At 39.9% G+C, this 19,020-nt stretch overlaps 1 protein-coding gene across 1 annotated transcript in view; it reads left to right on the top strand.

Annotated features, from left to right (window-relative positions):
- The window catches only part of Cntn5 (contactin 5), a 481,109-nt gene that overhangs the window by 459,383 nt on the left and 2,706 nt on the right, over window positions 1-19,020 (top strand). The window contains exons 20-22 of the mRNA XM_038322119.1: window positions 6,266-6,452; window positions 6,884-6,996; window positions 16,345-16,513. Of these exons, the coding sequence (XP_038178047.1) occupies window positions 6,266-6,452; window positions 6,884-6,996; window positions 16,345-16,513 (469 nt within the window). The remainder of the gene's footprint in view (window positions 1-6,265; window positions 6,453-6,883; window positions 6,997-16,344; window positions 16,514-19,020) is intronic.

Here is a 19,020-nt window from a genome sequence, read left to right as displayed (position 1 = left end):
CACTTTAGCGCTTTCAAGTCAGTTGGGTAAGATGCAAAGGTAAGTGTACAGATTGGCAAAGTCTAAAAAGAATGATAATAATAAATGAACTACTGAGGCTCTTTTTAATTTAAAAATATTTATTTTACATAAAAAGGTTTATTTTATTTTGAGATTATAATATAATTACAGCATTTCTACCTTCCTTTTCCTCTCTTAAACTCCCACATACCCTCCCACAAACCCTTCCCTGCTCTCCTTCAAATGTATGGTGTTTTTGCAGTAATTTTTATTGCATGCATGTATATATGTATGTGCGTATGCATACATATCCCTAAATATAAACTGTTCTGTCTTTTTAACGTTACTTTTGTATGTTTTCAGCACTCTCTGTTTGGCATAAGAAGTTCCATTTAATAGATGATAAAGATAGATGATGGATAAATAGATAAACAGATGTCAGACAATATTTACAATTGACAGACTGATGAATATATAGATGATAACTGTACAATAGACATGAGATAAGACACTTATTTGATAGGTATGGATAGGTTGATAGTAGTTAGAAATAGAGTAGAAGACAGTAAGGAAGATAGATGGTCGATGGCAGATAAGACGGGCTAGAACGGCTGAGAGTAGACAGATGGCAGAAAACAGAAAGATGGTAGGTGGGGTAGGAGGAAGAACTGTGGTTAGAATGTAAAAGAGGAGAGAAAGAAATAAAGATGGCAGTTAGATGATAATCTCCCACCCAGAAGACAAGCTGTGGGCACGTGGCTCTATGTTTTCAGAAAGTAAGCGAGAACAATCTTTTCTCTACTCAAAAACATCTCAGGATATGAAGAAAGCACAACCAAAAGCTGGACTCATATCGCCAAAATTGAATATTCAATAAGAACAATGAGATGCAGAGTTAATAATCCTAGAATTATTTTTTATTATTTTATGTGTGTGACTATTGAGCCTGCATGTCTGTTACCACATGTGTGACTGGTGCACAGGGAAGCTAAAAGAGAGCATTAGAATCCTGAGAACCAGAATGAAAACGGTTGTAAGCTGTCGTGTAGGTGCTGGGAACTGAGGCTGGGTTCTCTGGGATGCAACCAGCACTCTTAACCACTGGGCCAGGTTTCCAGCCCCAATACTGCTAAATATTTACATTGAAGATTCAAAGTAAAACCCTAAGAAATAACCTCAGAATGCATAGTAAATGTACAGGAAATTGTGCTTTAAAAGTAGAGAGAAAATGGTAGATGTGAAGAACCAAAGTATTTGGATTCATGAACACAGGTAGCTTCAAAGAAGGTAGAATATTTGCAGGAAAAGATATCCCCAAAAAAGGTTGACAAAAATCTCATACACTAAACAACAGCAACAAAAACCAGTATTTATTGTCAGACACTAATAAAGCTGTTTGCCAGTTATGTTCTAAATAAAAACTCATCATTTTAACATGAGAAAATAGAAAAGATCAAAATAAACATTAAAGACCAAGAAGATATCGTGGATTTCAAGTAGCAAACACTCTAAAGTATTTAACAGCAGGGGACAGAAAGCCCTCAGCCAGGAAATGCTGAGAGAAGCCCTCTGAAGAGGCTTACAACCACTTTCTGCCAATGGAAACTGTCCCGCGTGCTTCTTACATGTACCCAAAGTAAGATTTAAATACAACTGGCTTCAATGCCATGGTCTGCCAAAAGCTTGTAACTACATGGAAATTCTTTTTTATTTATGCAATTCTGTTGGAAACAAAAATAGTACAAACTCTTTGAAAACTGATGGGGCATTTTTATATTAGAAGACTTAATTTTTGCCCTAACTTTCAAGCCCACAATCTCATTTCTGAGATCTGTTCTAGGAAATTAAGATGACACGCCAAAAGTACCGGCTGTGAGTTAGCCACAGGGAAACTTCAATCAGAAGCAAAAGTCCCCCAGTGTTCAGAGCACTTCTCACACAAGCAAAGCGACTGGCTATCAGATCCCAGAAACAAGCACATGCCAGATGGGCACGGCAACTGCCTGTAACCACCTCTGAAAGGCAGAGATAGGATCCACAGACAAAGCAGGTGAGAGACTGGCAAGATCACTGAAATCAAGGTCTGAGTGACAGAGCCTGCCTTAATGAGTAAGTGGAGAAGCAATAGAGCATGGTGCCCAATCAACCTGGGGCTTACACACACACACACACACACACATACACACACACACATACACACACACATACACACACACACACAAAGAAAAGATAATAAATTAATTAAATAGAGTCAAAATGACAGTTGTAAACTACTCAAATGTTTAATAATAAGATGTTGGTTATGTCGTACACGTCACATATGATATATTTTTAAATGGGAACATTTATGTACAACAATATCATGAAAGGAAAGTAGAACAGGAAATGGCAGGTATAGACATACATGCATAAACATAGGAAGAAAACACAGAATTCTGTGAGGCAGTGAAACAGTGGGCTGTACTTGATGCTGATACTAAGTATCTTTTTAGATTATTCTTTTTCCTGATATACAAAGTACCGGGGTATATCATCGTACTTTGCTCCTATTTAGCATTCTACATATTCATCTCTTCTGACGTTATTAACTTTCTTATAACAATTTCACATGTGGAACTCAAATGATGTAAGTGTATGGAATCCATATCTGACAGCAGAAATAAAACGTGTAAGCGTTCAGCCTCATGGCAAGGGTGTGCCTTGCTGGTACTCTGCAGCCCCAACCCAAACTCAAAAATCACTGAAGAAATAGTATATTTAATACCAGAATTTTGTTCTCTCCTACATCTCAAAAGTAAAGAATTACAAGTTCACTATTAATTGCAACTCTTTGATCTTTTAATGACATAATATATATGTTTTAAAAATGAATTTTTACATTCCTCTCTGGGCTGGAGCTCAGGTGGATAGAATTTTTCTCTTCATCAGTTTCTCAACACACACATTTGTTATTTTATTTGAGATATTTAAATTTATAGTGGTTTCTCAGAAAATTAATGAACATCCGATCTTCAAAAATCAAAATGTGTAATTTTGCAGAAACCTGGACTTTGATTAATTTAATCAATTAGTTATATCAAAATATACTTAATTATATTTTAAAAATGTAACTGGTTAAAAGACATTGATGCAGAAGTCAGGAAATCAGATGCATCACCAGAAAAGAAAAAGGAGTATTCGTTCAGCCAGTAACTTGTCAACCAACTTCTTAGTTTGAAAATAGCCTTTTATTCTGTTCAAAATAGTCTCAGAGTTTAAGCAAGACAAGCTGGGCTTTGGAATCGGCAATAATGGGGCCAGCAGCTTGTGAAAGGCAGAACGAGGGCTTCCTATTTTGGAAAACTATTTTCTAAATTTCACTCATGTGACTGTCTCCTCCTCCAATTCTTTGGGGAGACGGCGGGAAAGATTTAATCAGTTTCCTAGCCCTCTTTTATATATAAATTAGAGGTCACTACACATGTGTCAGTTGGGGCTCCCTTGTGAAGAACTGATAACTGTCCTTTAAGGAAGGTGTTGTGTATGACGACGGTGAGCAAAAGTGAGGCGACTGTTGCAGGGGATTGTTCAAGAATGACTCTCAAGATCAGACTCTAGGAACACACAAGACAAGGCTAATGATTTTAAAAGCAGGGAGCCATCAAGGCCAGAAGCTAATGCCCTTCTCATGACTAGGGAGTCACCGAGATTACTCAGGGTGCAGAGAGAAAGGTGTTCTTAGCTCAAGGACCTTGTGATTAATGTCAGGCACAGGATCCCACCTAGTCTGCTCTGATTTGAACTAGCAAAATATGAGGAGCAAAGAACCTAATTCTTGAACCCCATTAAGCCAGGGACAAGGCAAAAAAAAAAAAAAAAAAAAAAAAAAAAAAAAAAAAAAAAAAAAAAAAAAAAAAAAAAGAACAAAAAAAAACAAAAAAAAAAAAAACATGCGTTCATGCTGCTGGAGGGAGGAAGGACAGAAAATGCCTTCATGTCTTTGTTTGTCAGCAAAGAAGCTGAAGTGGTGAGGCTCCTGCTTATGTGTGGCTTCACACCACATGCCCCTGCCTTACATGTGGCTTCATATACATGCCCCTGCCTTACATGTGGCTTCATACCACACGCCCCTGCCTTACATGTGGCTTCATACCACATGCCCCTGCCTTACATGTGACTTCATACCACATGCCCCTGCCTTACATGTGGCTTCATACCACATGCCCCTGCCTTACATGTGGCTTCATATACATGCCCCTGCCTTACATGTGGCTTCATGCCACATGCCCCTGCCTTACATGTGGCTTCATATACATGCCCCTGCCTTATATGTGGCTTCATACCACATGCCCCTGCCTTACGTGTGGCATCATGCCACATGCACCTGCCTTACATGTGGCTTCATACACATGCCCCTGCCTCCCAGCCAAACCAAAAGCCTGGCCAGAGCCCAAATTCACAGAGCGCTTGAGAAATACAAAGGTCAGTTCTCCAAGAGCATAGTAGAGCCCAGCAATCGAGGATGGACACTGAGAACACATGAGGTCCACCTGCTTACTCTGCATCTATACAGACCTGTCCAGCAAGTCACCTAAAGCCTCAACGTCACAAGAAGGTGTATGATGTTTTAGGGCAAACATCACTTTTTGCAACAAAACTGGCATCATTTTCCTCTGAAGTTTGAATACGAAATTTTGCCCACAGTCTCAGTGTGTGATCACTGTTTCCAGCATTGTTTAGGAAATTTGTGAGACCTTTGGGAGGTAGAGCCACACTGGAAGAAACAGGTCACTGAGGGAAGGGTCTTGAGGTTTTATAGCTCTGTCCAACTTCCTTTTTCTCCCTACTTACTGCATGCGGCAATGAAACTAAATACTGGCACACCTGCCCTGCCATACTGGACCATACCCTGTTGAACTCTAAGTTTCTACTTAAGTTCCTTCTCATCAGGTACTTTGACCACAACAGGGAGAGAAATAACTGTTGCATTCTGTCTCCAAAGAGGGAAACTAGAGGACCCCTCATCAGCCAACTGCAGCATGAAGAGTTTGTTCTGCCTCTAATAAATAGACACACTACTGTATTAGACATGAGGAGAAAGCAACGCCAGTTCATATTTATAAATATGTTAAAATAATATACGGCCAGCAGGGATGGACTCAGGTGACGGCTCCATAGTCAAAGTGCTTGCCATACCAGCAAGAAGACCAGAGCTTGGAACTGCAGAGACAGTGTGAATGCTGGGTGAACGTGGTGGCCACCAGTAACTCCAGCTTCCCAAGGCAGAGACAGCGAATTCCCAAAGTCAGCTGGCTAGCAAGACAACCTTGTTGATCACCTCAAGATTTGATTGAGAAACCTTGCCTCAAATAATAACATCAAGAGGGATCAAGGAAGATTTCTGAAACTAACCTTGGGCCTCCACACACATGCAAACACACATGCACATAGGTATACATGCCATACACATGCACACAAAAAGAAGACAAGCAAAAGAAAAAGTTGCAGTGGCATTTTGTAACTGTCTTCTTCCCCTTGTTGTGCTTGTTCCCTTAGCCAGCATCTAGGCTGCCTCAGGTCCCCAAGACATCACGGTGATACACAGGTTTCCTATTGAGATTAGAGCTTTAGTGGGTTCCTATGTCACAGCCACCTGAGACATGCTGGAGGAAATCCAAAAATTCCAGACTCACTCCTCATTGTCCACCCCTTAGACCAGCAAGCTTAGATAAGAGAAAATCTGGAAAATATATGGCTAATAAAGAAACTGCCTGGCCCATTTGATTGGCCAGCCTTTAGGTGGGCGGAGTAGACAGAACAGGAAGAAGGAAGTGAGGTAGATGGCTCAGTCAGATGCCACGCCTCTCCTAAGTTAGTCAGACCACCGTGCCTCTCCAGAGAGAGATGCCAGATGCGATGAAGCTCCAGCCCAAGTTGGACGTATGCTAGAAACTAAACGGTAAGGCACCACTTCGTGGTGCTACACAGATTATTAGATATGGGTTAATCAAGATGTGAGTAAGAGGCTGAAAATAATGGGCCAGGCAGTGTTTAAAAGAATACAGTTTCCATGTAATTATTTTGGGGCATAAGCTAGCCGGTGGCCGGGAGCCGGGTGGGATGTAAAGCAGGCCTGCCCACAGCTCCACACTACATTGGCTTCAACCCCACAGCAGTCAGGGCAGAGAGGAAAGGGGAGGTAGAAGGAAAGGGGAGGAGCGTGTCAGGCAACCACAATCCCAGGGAAAGTTTAAAATTAATTTATCTTGTGATAATGTATTGACAGATTGGTTACTGGAAAGATATGGAGCCAGAAGACTCTGCAGAAACAGTGAGAACCAGAGGGAATGAGTCATTCGTCATGTTGACAGGATTGGAAGGAGACACCCTCTATCACCTTACAGTCAGGGCTTACAATGGAGCAGGATATGGGCCACCCAGCGGGGAAGTGAGTGCTACCACCAAGAGACACCGTAAGTGACCTGAGCTTTTGTGTGTTTTTGAAAAAAAAATGGAACATCTTTGCAGGCTTCTGAAAACCACATGATCAAAAGCGCACGAGGTGCATAACAAGCAGAGTGGAAAGGGAGTCTTGCTTCAGTGCTCCGATCTGAATTCCAAAATCAGCTCAAAAAATTTTGCATTCACAGTTTGTAAAGGTTATCATCCTGTGAAACAGGGCTAAGCGATTTTGACGCAGAGGGGAGATAAAAGGACTCAGGTTCAAAAGCTCAGTGGAGTAGCTATTAAAATGACACTCCTGGAGCAAAGCCCACCTCATCCGACTCCAGCTGGGGAAGCCTGTGGCACCAGCTGCCCACCAGACACAGCACAGAAATTCTCAGGACTGAAATGAAGAAGTGCTTTTTTGGCTTGTCAGTTCACTTCCCTTTTTGTCTTACAGCCCCAAGCGAGCCTCCTGGCAACCTCAGGTGGGAGCAGCAGGGGTCCCAGGTTTCCCTAGACTGGGAGCCAGTCAGACCCTTAGCCAATGAGTCTGAAGTCATGGGCTATAAGGTTAGTATCTGTTCGTTCTTTGATCATAAACACATCTCGAGAACTGTTACTGCAAGGGTGGCTCATGAAAGGGGCATCAAGAATCCTCTGATAACCATTTTTGTTTTCTTGATGGCCTTTTCTTCTTCACAGATGTGGTTTTTGAAGCTTGAATCGATGTATGTATTACAGATTGGGCCTCTTTCCCTCTTCCCCAGCCTCCATTCGCTCACCCATCCTTTTCCCATCGATCCTCTCTATCCCCTTAGGCCAGTTCTTCTCAACATTTCTAGTGCTGAGACCCTTCAACATGGTTTCTCATGCTGTGACCTCCAACCATGCAATTATTTCATTGCTACTTCATAACTGTAATTTTGCAATTGTTATAAACCATAACGTAAGCATCTGGTATGCAGAATATCTAATATGTGACCTCCGTGAAATGGTCACATATTAGATATCCTGCATACCAGATGCTCCCAAAAGGATCGAGACCCACTGATTGAAGACCACTGCCCTAGATGATGTTACTTCTCGTTTATTCTCATGTATACATGTATTGTTTTATATTTCTCTATAGAGGAATCTGTTTGGGTGGAAGAATCACCCCATCTCCTGACGTTCATATACTCAGAGTCTGGAACGTTTGGGTAAAAGTTCCATCCCAAGCCCCTCCCCTGGGAGTTGCCACAGTCCAGACTCCACCTCCGAGAAAGCCCATCAAACAATGACATGCCCCCCATGCTCAAGACCACTCCGACAGGGTATTTAAACTGCCCCCCCCCCCAGAACGAACATGTAGTTTTCCTATCTTCCTTCCCCAGGCTCCTCTCTGGGGAGCTGGAAGGCCACCCTGGAGTGTTGGTATCCATTAAACCTGGGCTTTTTCTAATTTGGTTTGATTTGGATTATTGCATCAGTGGGGAGGTTTATGAGGTGCAAAACCTTTTCAGAATCTATGAACCACAAGTGGGATTACAGATATAGTAGTTATCCTTCTGCAATTGACTTAAATTGCTTAACACATTTCTTTCCAATGGAATTCATTTTCCTGCAAATGACATAATGAAAAGAAAATTCCACTCTGTATACTTTCCTTATCCATTCTTTTGCAGTTGATCACCTAGGCTGGTTTCATAATTTATCTATCATGTATAGTATTGCAGTCACCAGCCCTGTGCAATTCCCTCTGAGATACCTCAACTTAGAAAACATCTTTTCATTAATTACTTAGGGCCATATAGCTGGGTTATGTGGAAGATCTTTTGATCGTACTGGGTTTATTTCTTAGCGTGAGTGCTTTCTGGTGGTATGTAAAGCAGCAGTCAAACTCAATTCCAAATATGCAAGGCATAGGAAAGAAATGATTAGAAAAAGCATTAATACCCTGAATTCAGATAAAAGCAATTCAAAAAATAGCCCTGTAGCACTTGGTGCCAAATGGAGGATCCTGGCCGTGCCTTTCCAACAAAATTCATTAGCAGATGACAAAAGCCTGGACTTCTAAGACTAAACAGGGTAATTTTCTGTTAAAAAAAAATAAAACAAAAGAAGAATAAAATGCTGGGTCAGCAAATTAAATAGGAAAGAGTCCATGGAGAGAGACATATGCTACAAAAGGCATGTTCCACAAGCATCTTGCCCATGTTTATAGGAGATCCGGGAGTAGGAACCTCTACTCAACCTGAGAAACAACTTTGTTTAAAAATATATATGACCTACTAACTTTTGGACCATATCATCAGATTTTAATATTAAACTCTGTACAGAATTACCAGTTGAATATTATTTATAATAGGTCTGAAAGTGTTTTTATTAATAATGGTGTTTAGACTGAAAACCATGATAGTATCAGCTTTCTATCAGAAATGATAAAATATTTTGTGCATGAAATAGCAAAAATCTGAAAGTTAACAACAGATACAGCGACAAATGCAATATCCATATATATATATATATATATATATATATATATATATATATATATATATATGTATGTATGGACGACTGTATATAGTGGTAAATACGACAGTGTTTCTTCACTGAATTTAATACTGATCACAGTCTTACACTGAAACATGCATACACATATGCAGATATGACTCAATTCTTCAGAAACATATAATTGCATCTTTAATGGGTAGATGGGTCTTTTTCTGGGTCATTTCATAAGCTCCCTCATTTCCATATCTCTCCCCAACAGATCACATCCTTCAAACTCATCCTTCAAGACAAATATGCTCTTCAACAGTAAGAGAAACAGTATTTTCAGAATGGTGACAGACCATTCAGAAACAAACACAACAGCATAAAAAAGTAGACAAATAGCCTTACGAACTAGAAAAGCAATGTAGAATTCTTTTTTTTAAACAAGTAATAAAATCATGTGATCACCAGGAAGGTTGGTGGCTTAGGTACCTCTCCAGTGAGCCTAAGTTCCAAATGATTAAAGAAACCATTTTAGGCAGGGTCTACAGCTCCCCAACAACTCTGAATCCTGTGTCATTTCAGTGGCTGTAAACACAATACCAGACTTAAAGAAGAAAGTACATTCGGACTTACATTTCGGCTGTACAGGAGAGGTTAAAGCAGGAACTTGAAACATCATATCCACAATTAAGACCAGAGAAAAATAAATGTGTAGTCCCTTGCTTGCTTTCTCTCAGGTACATTCCTTTCTATTACACTTCTATAATAGGAACCTCTGCCTAAGGAATAGTGCAGCCCTTAAATGGTTGGATCTTTCCACATCAATTATCAACCAAGAGAATCCCCCATCATAATGTCCATAGGCCAACTTGATCTTAATAATTCCTTATTGAGACTCTCTTCCCAGGTGATTGTGGCTGTGTCAAATTAGCAACGAAATTATCCAGCATCCCAGTGACACTGAACTCTTTGTTATCACTTCAGTCCACTGTGTCTGCAATTGTTCCACCCCAATACTCTATATGTGGTTTCCCAACAATAGGCAAGAACACTCATCCTCAACACCCTTAGGAGAGCTGAATAAATTCATTCAATTCATTCAAAATATTTTCAATCCAGCCAGAAATATCTCATGCAGTTATTCATCTATGGGTCTTACAAAACAACATGTGTTTTTTCAGCATGACTTTCCCATGTGTTGTGATATGACAGACAGAGATCATTTGTTTCTAAATCAGACAGACTTCAGTTCAAATCCTACTTGCATAATTTTGAATACATTTCTTAACCTCCCTGAATTCCATTTTTTATTCAGTCAAAACTGGTAAAAATGGAATTAGCAATATATGTGTTACAGTATTATTTTAAGAATTAGATAATTTGCACAAAATAATTTTATGTTTAGTAGCATATATTGAAAAATTGATGCTATTATTTTTCTACTGAGGAGATTACCTGATTAGGTGAGAAACATTAAATATGTTAACAAAGAAAAGTGAGAATTCCTGTTTTCTCATGGTGAAGACATCTCTTTGGAATACCTTCTTTCTGGGTAGAGCCTCCAACATAGCTCATCTTAGTCGTATAAACACACGAAAGTAGGTCTACATTGCAAGATGTTATTTTTGTTTTCATTTTCTTGAAGGAGTTCCACACCCTTATCCCTGAGACAGAAGAGTTGACTAAATGACATACAGAGCCAGCCCTTATTAGAACCTCTGCTAGTGGAATAGTGCTCAAGATAATGGTGGACGCAAAGGGTCCCTTGATAAGAAGGCTTCACAGTGTTCAGTGGTCTTAGTGCAGGGTTCTCCTGACACAGGCACCATAAAACAGGAATGTAGTTAGAAACCACAGCTGAGAAGATAAACAGAGATGTAACCCAGAGAACACACACTTGGAATATGGCTCTGAGGAGTAATGTAGTCCAGGCAATGGTCTCCGGGCAGTGGTTAGACATCTATCCGTGTCATTGTAGGGAAGACATAAACACTTAACTGTCACTCAGGTGGTGTGGAAAGCATCACCTCTTAGGTTATTCCAACTGGATTCCAGAAATCCTGCCGCCAGGTCAAGAGTAACACCAGTGTCTTGGTACACTACCTACATCTCAGTACTCACGGAAGATCTACGGAATAGAACAGAGCACAGCAGACATTTCTTTTCCCACGTGGTCATCTAGGCCGTTCTGATCTAGTAAAGCAGAAGCTGCTCCTGGTGTTCTTTCAAAATTCAAAACAGAGGTGCCTTGTTATTCGAGGAAGTTGAGAGGGGGTTTGCTTTTGCTTGTACAAAGTCCTCCTCCTCCCTAGAGTAGGTGCCCACTCAGAGAAGACACAGGTTGTCAGAAAGAATTCAAGACAAGAGCCTCGGGCTGCAAACCAGGAGGCAAATGTTTACAGAGTCTAACCTACACCTGAAAGATCTTCTTTTCTAGATTAAAGTTCCCTTTCCTGGGTTTCTTCTCTCTACCTTCCCTTCTATCTAGGAAGAGTAGATATTAATTAGGTGAAAGGTTACTGATTATCAAATGGTCCTTTCATATACCTGGAGATTTTCCTTTGCTTATGACAGTTTAGTGGTCAACTAAGACTTTCTATGGCCTGGGAGTTATGTGCACCAAGAGTTATTTTACATCCTATGCAATGGAAACACTCACGCCCACACTTGTCCATTTCTTCAGGAGTTTATGAGTCAATGAACATGACACTCTATGGCTTCGATTCCCTACATTTTTATCTTTCTTTCATTCTATATCCATTCCAATTAAAAAACTCTACCTCTTGCCTGTTTGACAGTGTAGAGCCTCATAGAATGGTATGCTTAGGAAAAGTACACAGTGTCATTATGCCATCTACATTTGATTATATTAAATATTGTTTAGAACAAAGTTTCTTTTTTAAAACATAAAATAGAAATAACTCAAGTATTATATAGATGGAGACTTATGTAGAAACGTTGGGGAGATGGGTGTGGTACTTAGTTTCTTATTGTAATAAAGATCACGATCAGAGCATCTTGCTAAGGAGAGTGTTCCCTTTGGCTTACACATCCATATTATAGTCTGTCATTGAAGAGAGCCAGGACAGGAGGCAGGAAGTGAGTCAGACCCATCCACAGAAATAAGCAGCTGTCTGGTTTGCCCATCAAGGCCTGCTCAGTTTCCCTTTTTATACAGCTGAGGACAACATGCCCAGAAGTGGAACTGCCCAGAGTAAGATAAATTCTCCTGTATCAACCATCAATCAAGGAAATGCCCCATTGACTTGCTTATGGTTCACTCTGATGTCGTCACCCTCTCAAGTGAGGTTCTCTACTCAAATATAGCCTGTATCAAGTTGACATTTAGCAACTAGTACAGCATGTGAGGAAGGAGGGAGTGCCCACAAGTGTCAGCAAGAAGTGAGTTCTAAAGTTCTGTTACATACGCCACAGCCAGTTGTACTCGTACTTAAAAACTTGCCTTTAAAAAGTTTCTGGAAGTTTCTCTTTGCTTTTGAAACAATCTTGTTGAGCATCCTATGCTGACCTTGTTTCGTTCACCTAGTCCAACTCCTAATACTCACAACATCCCAGCTACGGGGATACAGGCATGCATGACTATGCTCAGCTGCTCATCTACCTGCCATTTGTCTTGCTTCATCTACCTTCTTATCCCTGGAGGTTCGTAATGCTTAACCCATACCATTGGGCCCATCAACTTTTCCCAAGATACGAAGCTGAGAAATGGCCTTCCCCTTGACAGGATGCCAACTTCTCAGGGGCATCTGTAGACATCACCAATACATTTTCATTGTATTTTCTGCATACTGACCTAATACCACCGTGTGCTTAGAAAACAGCCATTTCCTTTTAAGAATAGCAGTACCAGGCCAGCAAAATAGTGCAGCAGCAAATGGGCTTGTGGTCAAGACTATCAACCTCAGTTCTACCCCTGGGACCCACGTGCTGGAAGGAAAGAACCAACTTCTCGGGTTGACATCTGACTTCCACACGTGTACCATATGTGCCTGCAAGTACACGCACACACGTGTAGACAAGAAATAAATGAAATGCAATCAGTTTTTAAATCAGTAACAATACCAAGTAAAATTTTATTAGAATCATATATTTGGATAATCTAATACTCTTGTTTGTTTCTTAATAAGAATTTGAAACTCATCTTGACATACAGTAGGCAATGTGTTTTATGAATAAAGATAGCTGTCAGTGTAACTGCCAATCTAGAAATGCCCAGATTGTTGAAGATTCCCAAGGCTCCTCAGTGTCAGTAACTAGTTTTGCCATGTCTTTATAATTCTTTAGTCTTTTTACATTTCTTATTCATTTTTCTAAATCAGGTCTTCCAGCTAGGTCAAGATGCTCCAAAGTGCTGAAGATTAACCATTGGTTTAGTTGACTTTTTATTTAGCAGATGTCTTTGCTGGTGTGTATTACTTCTTTGTACGCACCAATAAAAGCCACACTCAATTTCAGAGTCTTTCTGAGTCTACTAGCTGATTTTAATGTATTTTTGCTGTTTCTACCTTCTGTTCCTAAATCTCACCCTGACCCACAAGTTTTCCTCCATCTCTATACATTATAGCAATGTGAGATATGCATTGTTGGTTGCAGTTTTCACTGTCATAAAAACTGTAATATATTGAACCACATTAACCGTGTCTTCGGAAATAACCACTCCTCTGCCATTCCTTACCAAGCTACATACATCTCCAATCTCATAAATTTGATTTCTAATCACTACATGCAGATGATAAGATTGTAATTCATAACTATGTTACACAGTCAAAATCAGAATAATTAATTTTGATAAATTGTGATTTTTGAGCCTAAAGGAACCCCTGTAGCCATCTCCCAGAACTCACTAAATCTAAGCAATTATTCTGTGCATTGCTGTTCTCGCACTAGAGCACACTCCACCCTTGGTTGTACTGCATATTTATCTCTGTCATTAGATTGCATCAAAAAGCTAAGCACCTATGGTTTTTCTGACAGATATGACTTAAGCGTGGTGCTGGGTCATATAAGGACATAGAAATGTGCACACCATTTTGAATGTCTATTCAAGCTATACCATCTTTTTCCAGAAAGAATTTATGTACATAGAACTATAGACTATTAGATACTCAAACAGGCAGTTTCCTACAGACCCAGAAACAAATTCCGATCTGAGAATGGATGGAATGTGTGTAACATAAAAGCAAAGAAAGAATCACGTCACTTCACACATCAGCATATAAAATATTCCCTTGGAGCTTGCTCTGGTGGCATATGCATTAATTCCAGCACCTAGAGGAGGAGGCAGCCAGAACTCTGTGAGTTCACGACCATCCTGTTTACATAGTGAGTCCCAGGCTAACAAAGGCTAAATAGTGGGACCCTGACTCAAAAATCCAAATCAATCATAAAATGCTGTTTTGAGGTCTGAGAGATGATTCAGTCAGTAAAGTGCCACACAAACGTGGGGACCTCAGTTAGATTCTGAGAACCCACTGAAAAAGCCAGGCATCTGAGGAGGTGGGCCTTGGGTCAAGCAGCCCCTCTGAACATGTGAGCCTGTGGTCCTGTGAAATTCTGTGTTTAAAAAACATGGTGGACAGCTCTTGAGAAATAACAACCCCAGGCTGGCCTGTGGGTTCTGCACTCACATACACACAAACCTGCACACCTCCCACCCACGATTCTGCTTTTCTGGGGTTTACACTGCTGTATGCTAGCTCACACCCAAAACATGTTTTTTTATGTGAACACTGTGGTGTGTGCCTGTGTGCATGTGTGTGTGTGTGTGTGTGTGTGTGTGTGTGTGTGTCTGTGAGTGATTTATCTTGCTTCAAGCATATGAAATTAAAACACCATTCCACTGGCAGTCAAAAATGGTAGTAATAGGAATGACTTTCTCTTACTGAGCTTGTAGGCTCCAGAACTCATGCTCAATTCTTTTCATACACTCTTGCCCCTTTAATTCACTTAACAAGATCATGAAATAAGAGATATTATTTCCACAAGCAAAAGAATGGATTAAGGTTAGGAAAGGTGAATAATTTACCCAGTCAGGAAGCTGTGGGCGATTGGCTTGGTTTGGTTTCAAAGAAGACTGTTTTGAACCCACATTTGCATAATGACTGAGCCTATGCTAGTCCCATTAGGCAAAGGAATCATAACACCAATAATTATGAAAATGAATAAAAACAATGAAAATAAATTAAAATGCACTTAATGTATCTTAGCTGCTGTTGTGTGGCTGTTATGCCCCTCCAATTATACTAAACTATTATTGGAGGCAAAAGCATAAGAAAAGCATTGCATAGCAGATAGTTAGAAAGTGATCAATGCACTAATACCAGCCTCTAAGGAAATTCCTGAACTAACTAGCCACAACCTTCTCTAACGATTTCCCTGCTTCTGCAGCCTCGGTTGTGCAGCAGCACAGATAATATTGTGTGCAGACTTGTGTATCTGTTCTCCATGCCGTATTTTTAATTATGCAATTATGGACACATGTCAAAAAATGTTAACTCTGCAACCCACTCTCATCCAAAAACCAACAGTCTGTGAATTCTGATAAAATGGGAAATGAAGTTTTGATTCTGACTGTCATTTATTAGATGGTTTTATTTTAAATGTTCAGCCATGTTTTTCTTTACACCTTTCCATCCGAGGAGCTTCCGAGCCATTCTGTGCACTGTACTATCTCCAGGCATGCATTATGTTATAGTACACAGCACCCCCAATTTCACTGATAACTGTGTCTCTGATATTCAAGGATGTGTTGTGAACCTGGGGAACATGAGCTTGTGTTCTGTACACCACCCTCTTTGAGGACCAGGCTCCAACTTTTACTCATGACTGGCTTCCTGTCTGCTTCTATAATCTTATTTCTCTTGCTCTTGTTTTGCCATGTGTTCTCTCATTGCATGGATACCATTATTTCTTACTATTTAAGAGGTTTTGGGTTTGTTTTATTCTTTTCTACTTTTTTTGTCTTTTCTACTTTTATTCTTCTCTATTTTCATATCTGAAAATCTTCATCTGGTAAGTTCTGTATTTATTTTCGATTTTTTTTTGAGACAGATTTTGGCAAAGTAGCTCAGGATGGTTTTGAACTAAGGACAATCTTTCTGCAGCACTTTCAAGTACTCAGCTTACTGGTATGAGCCACCATGTCTGCTTCCAGTTTCCCTTCAAACACTTAGCTTAGGCACGGCCTCTTCCATAAAGTCTTCCCTTAGTCTCTAGACAGATCACGTTCCCTTTCTACATTGCTATTGCCCCATCTACTCTTCCATCACAGGTGTGTTATGACTGCAGCACATTTGCCTATGCATCAAAACTGTGGAGCCCTGTGCCTAGCTCAGAGTGCTATATGTACTCGGCAGTCAATAAACATTTGCAGTATTCAATTGAATAACAAATCATTCAAGTCTCTATTATTGTTTACAGGTTTTTTATAGGCAAGAGGGTCACAGTAAATTTCAAGTTATTGAAACACAGAAACCTCAAGCTGTAGTACCTCTCCCCGAGGCTGGAGTCTACATTATTGAAGTTCGAGCACACAGTGAAGGAGGGGATGGAACAGCTAGCACCCAAATTAGGGTACCTTCATATTCAGGTAAGTCTGACACAGCAGGCTCAATCTGATGGACTTCACCAATGCAGTAAGGTCTAAATCTACTTGACATTGAAAGGTAGATGGCAGAATTCAAAAATATTTGAGGGCTTTCTCTCCCTTGAATTCCATACCATTCTGCAATTAGCATAAATAATACCTACAACCTAGAAAGCAGGTGGTGTTTACATCAGGATGTTCTTCTTATAAAATTCTTTGCCAGACCTGGGCTAAGCTGTACCTGGCCACTTGGGTTTGAAAGTGTGTTTATACAGATACTAGTTTTTTACATACCTGCTTCTCTGTTATCATGATCGTCCTATGAAATAAGAGGGAACTTATAGGAAGTAGTTTAAAATTAAAAATGAATATTTATTGGCTTCTCAACCAATGACATATTGTGGTTGTCAATTTTATTATTAGCACTTAATAGTTGATTGCATGTATTACTTATTGGTCAGCAATTCCCAACTTCCAAGTACATGCCTAGTGATATCATAGAAGGCTCTACACGTGGCTTACCTTATTAATATACTCGTCATATAGAGCCAGACCAGAGGCACTGTTTGCGGCTCTATTTTGGTGTTATAAAATGAGATTGATAGTAACTATAGCTGAGCAAAGGACAGCCCTGAATCTTAAGGAAAAACTTGACACAGCACTGATTAATCCTGATTGGTCAATGAAAGCTTCCAGAACGACAGAGCATGACTGACAAGGGCCTTGCATCCAGCTCAGCGTCAGTTTCTCCCTTTGAAAGGCTGTACTGAAGATTTATTTCTTTTAAAAAAATTAAGATTGAAAATAAGCAGAATGCATTGTGTGTGTGCATGAAATTACTAGACCAAGAATAAAAATGTTGCACTTAAAAAAATAAAATGCCTTATATTTAAAGGAAAATCTAGTGCCTTATGTTTAAGGGAAAGGGCATATCAGGTCTTCAGTAATCATCTCAAATTTCCTCAAATCACTGAGGGAAAATACAAACTGAGAGATGATAGGCAGAGAGATAGATAGATAGATGATTGATAGATGATAGCTAGATAGATGATGGATAGCTTCATAAGTAAAATAAGCAACAAATAGTTGTGCAAAAATGATTTAAAAATCCACTAATCTGAATATATATATATATATATATATATATTCAAAAGTTACTATAAAATGAAAAAAAAAACCCAACCAAGTGTGGTGGTGTACATCTTTAGTCCTAGCAGTCAGGAGACAGAGGCAGTCAGATCCCTGAGTTCAAGGCCAGACTGATCCACAGTCCAGGAGAGCCAGGCCTGCACAGAGAAACTTTATCTCAAAAAATTAAAATAAACAGAAAACCATAAAATAAAAGACATTCATAAAATGAGGGGGGATCTCTCTTTCTAGTATAACTACATGAAAATGTCTAAAAATTAATATACCTTGAAATCACACAAAAAGTTTTCTTCAAAATTAAAAGATTAAAAAAGCCTCCTTTTCCGTATTGGTAAGCTTCTCTTAACAACATTACAAGTATTTGCTGACCTTCATCCTGTTCCTGATATCCTGATATTACAAAAGATGTTTTCCATTTTAGGTCCTCCCACTGCGTGTGTGTGTGTGTGTGTGTGTGTGTGTGTGTGTGTGTGTGTGTTTGTGTACACAGACACATCTGTGTGTGTTTCTATGTGTCTGTGCATGTCTATGTGTATATTTATGTGTATATTTTGGTATGTGTATGTGTGTGTGTACATGTAGAAACCAAGGTTGAGGTCGAGCATCTTCCTCTACTGCTCTCTGTGTCAGTCTGAGTTCTATTTCTGCGAAGAGACACATTGACCAAGGCTAGTCTTATAAAAGAAAGCCCGTAATTGGGACCTGCTTACAGGTTTAGAAGTTTTGTTCATTATCGCCATGGCAGGGAGCATGGTGTCACACAGGCAGACATGTTGCTAGAAAAGTTGAGAATTCTATATCCAAATCCACAGGCAGCAGGAAGAGAGAGAGACAAGTGTGGGCTTGGGACCTTGAGATATCAAAGCCAACCTAGAGTGACACACTTCCCAATAAGACCATACCTAGTCCAACAAGGTGCCACCTCCTTGTTGCTTCAAAAGTCCCACACACTGGCGACCAGACATTCAAATCTATGAGCCTATGGGGGCCTTCTTATTCAAACCATCACATACCACATGCTCCAACTTTTCTATGTATTGCTTGATAATTTCATATATATAAGAAACATATATGAAATATATATGTATATTGAAGTTTTTTCACATCCAGCTCCCACTCTCCCTTTTCTAACTCCTCCATTAGCCTACACATCTAGTATTCCAACCCAACTTTGGGTGCTCTTTTTCAAAACTCACTGAGTCCACTTAGTACTGCAAGGTTGGATAAGAGTGTGGGATCATCTACAGAAGAATGGGGAGGCTTAGCAGGGACTGCATCTCTGAAGAAATTAGACTCTCACTCAGCCAATAGAGATCATTGCAGAAGACTGGGAAGAGAGATTGGAAGGGCCACACTGTGGA

Source organism: Arvicola amphibius, chromosome 3 (assembly GCF_903992535.2).
Source record: "Arvicola amphibius chromosome 3, mArvAmp1.2, whole genome shotgun sequence".
Taxonomy (NCBI): domain Eukaryota; kingdom Metazoa; phylum Chordata; class Mammalia; order Rodentia; family Cricetidae; genus Arvicola; species Arvicola amphibius.
The sequence above is the reverse complement of the archived record's forward strand: the minus strand, read 5'-3'. Positions and strand labels throughout refer to the sequence as shown.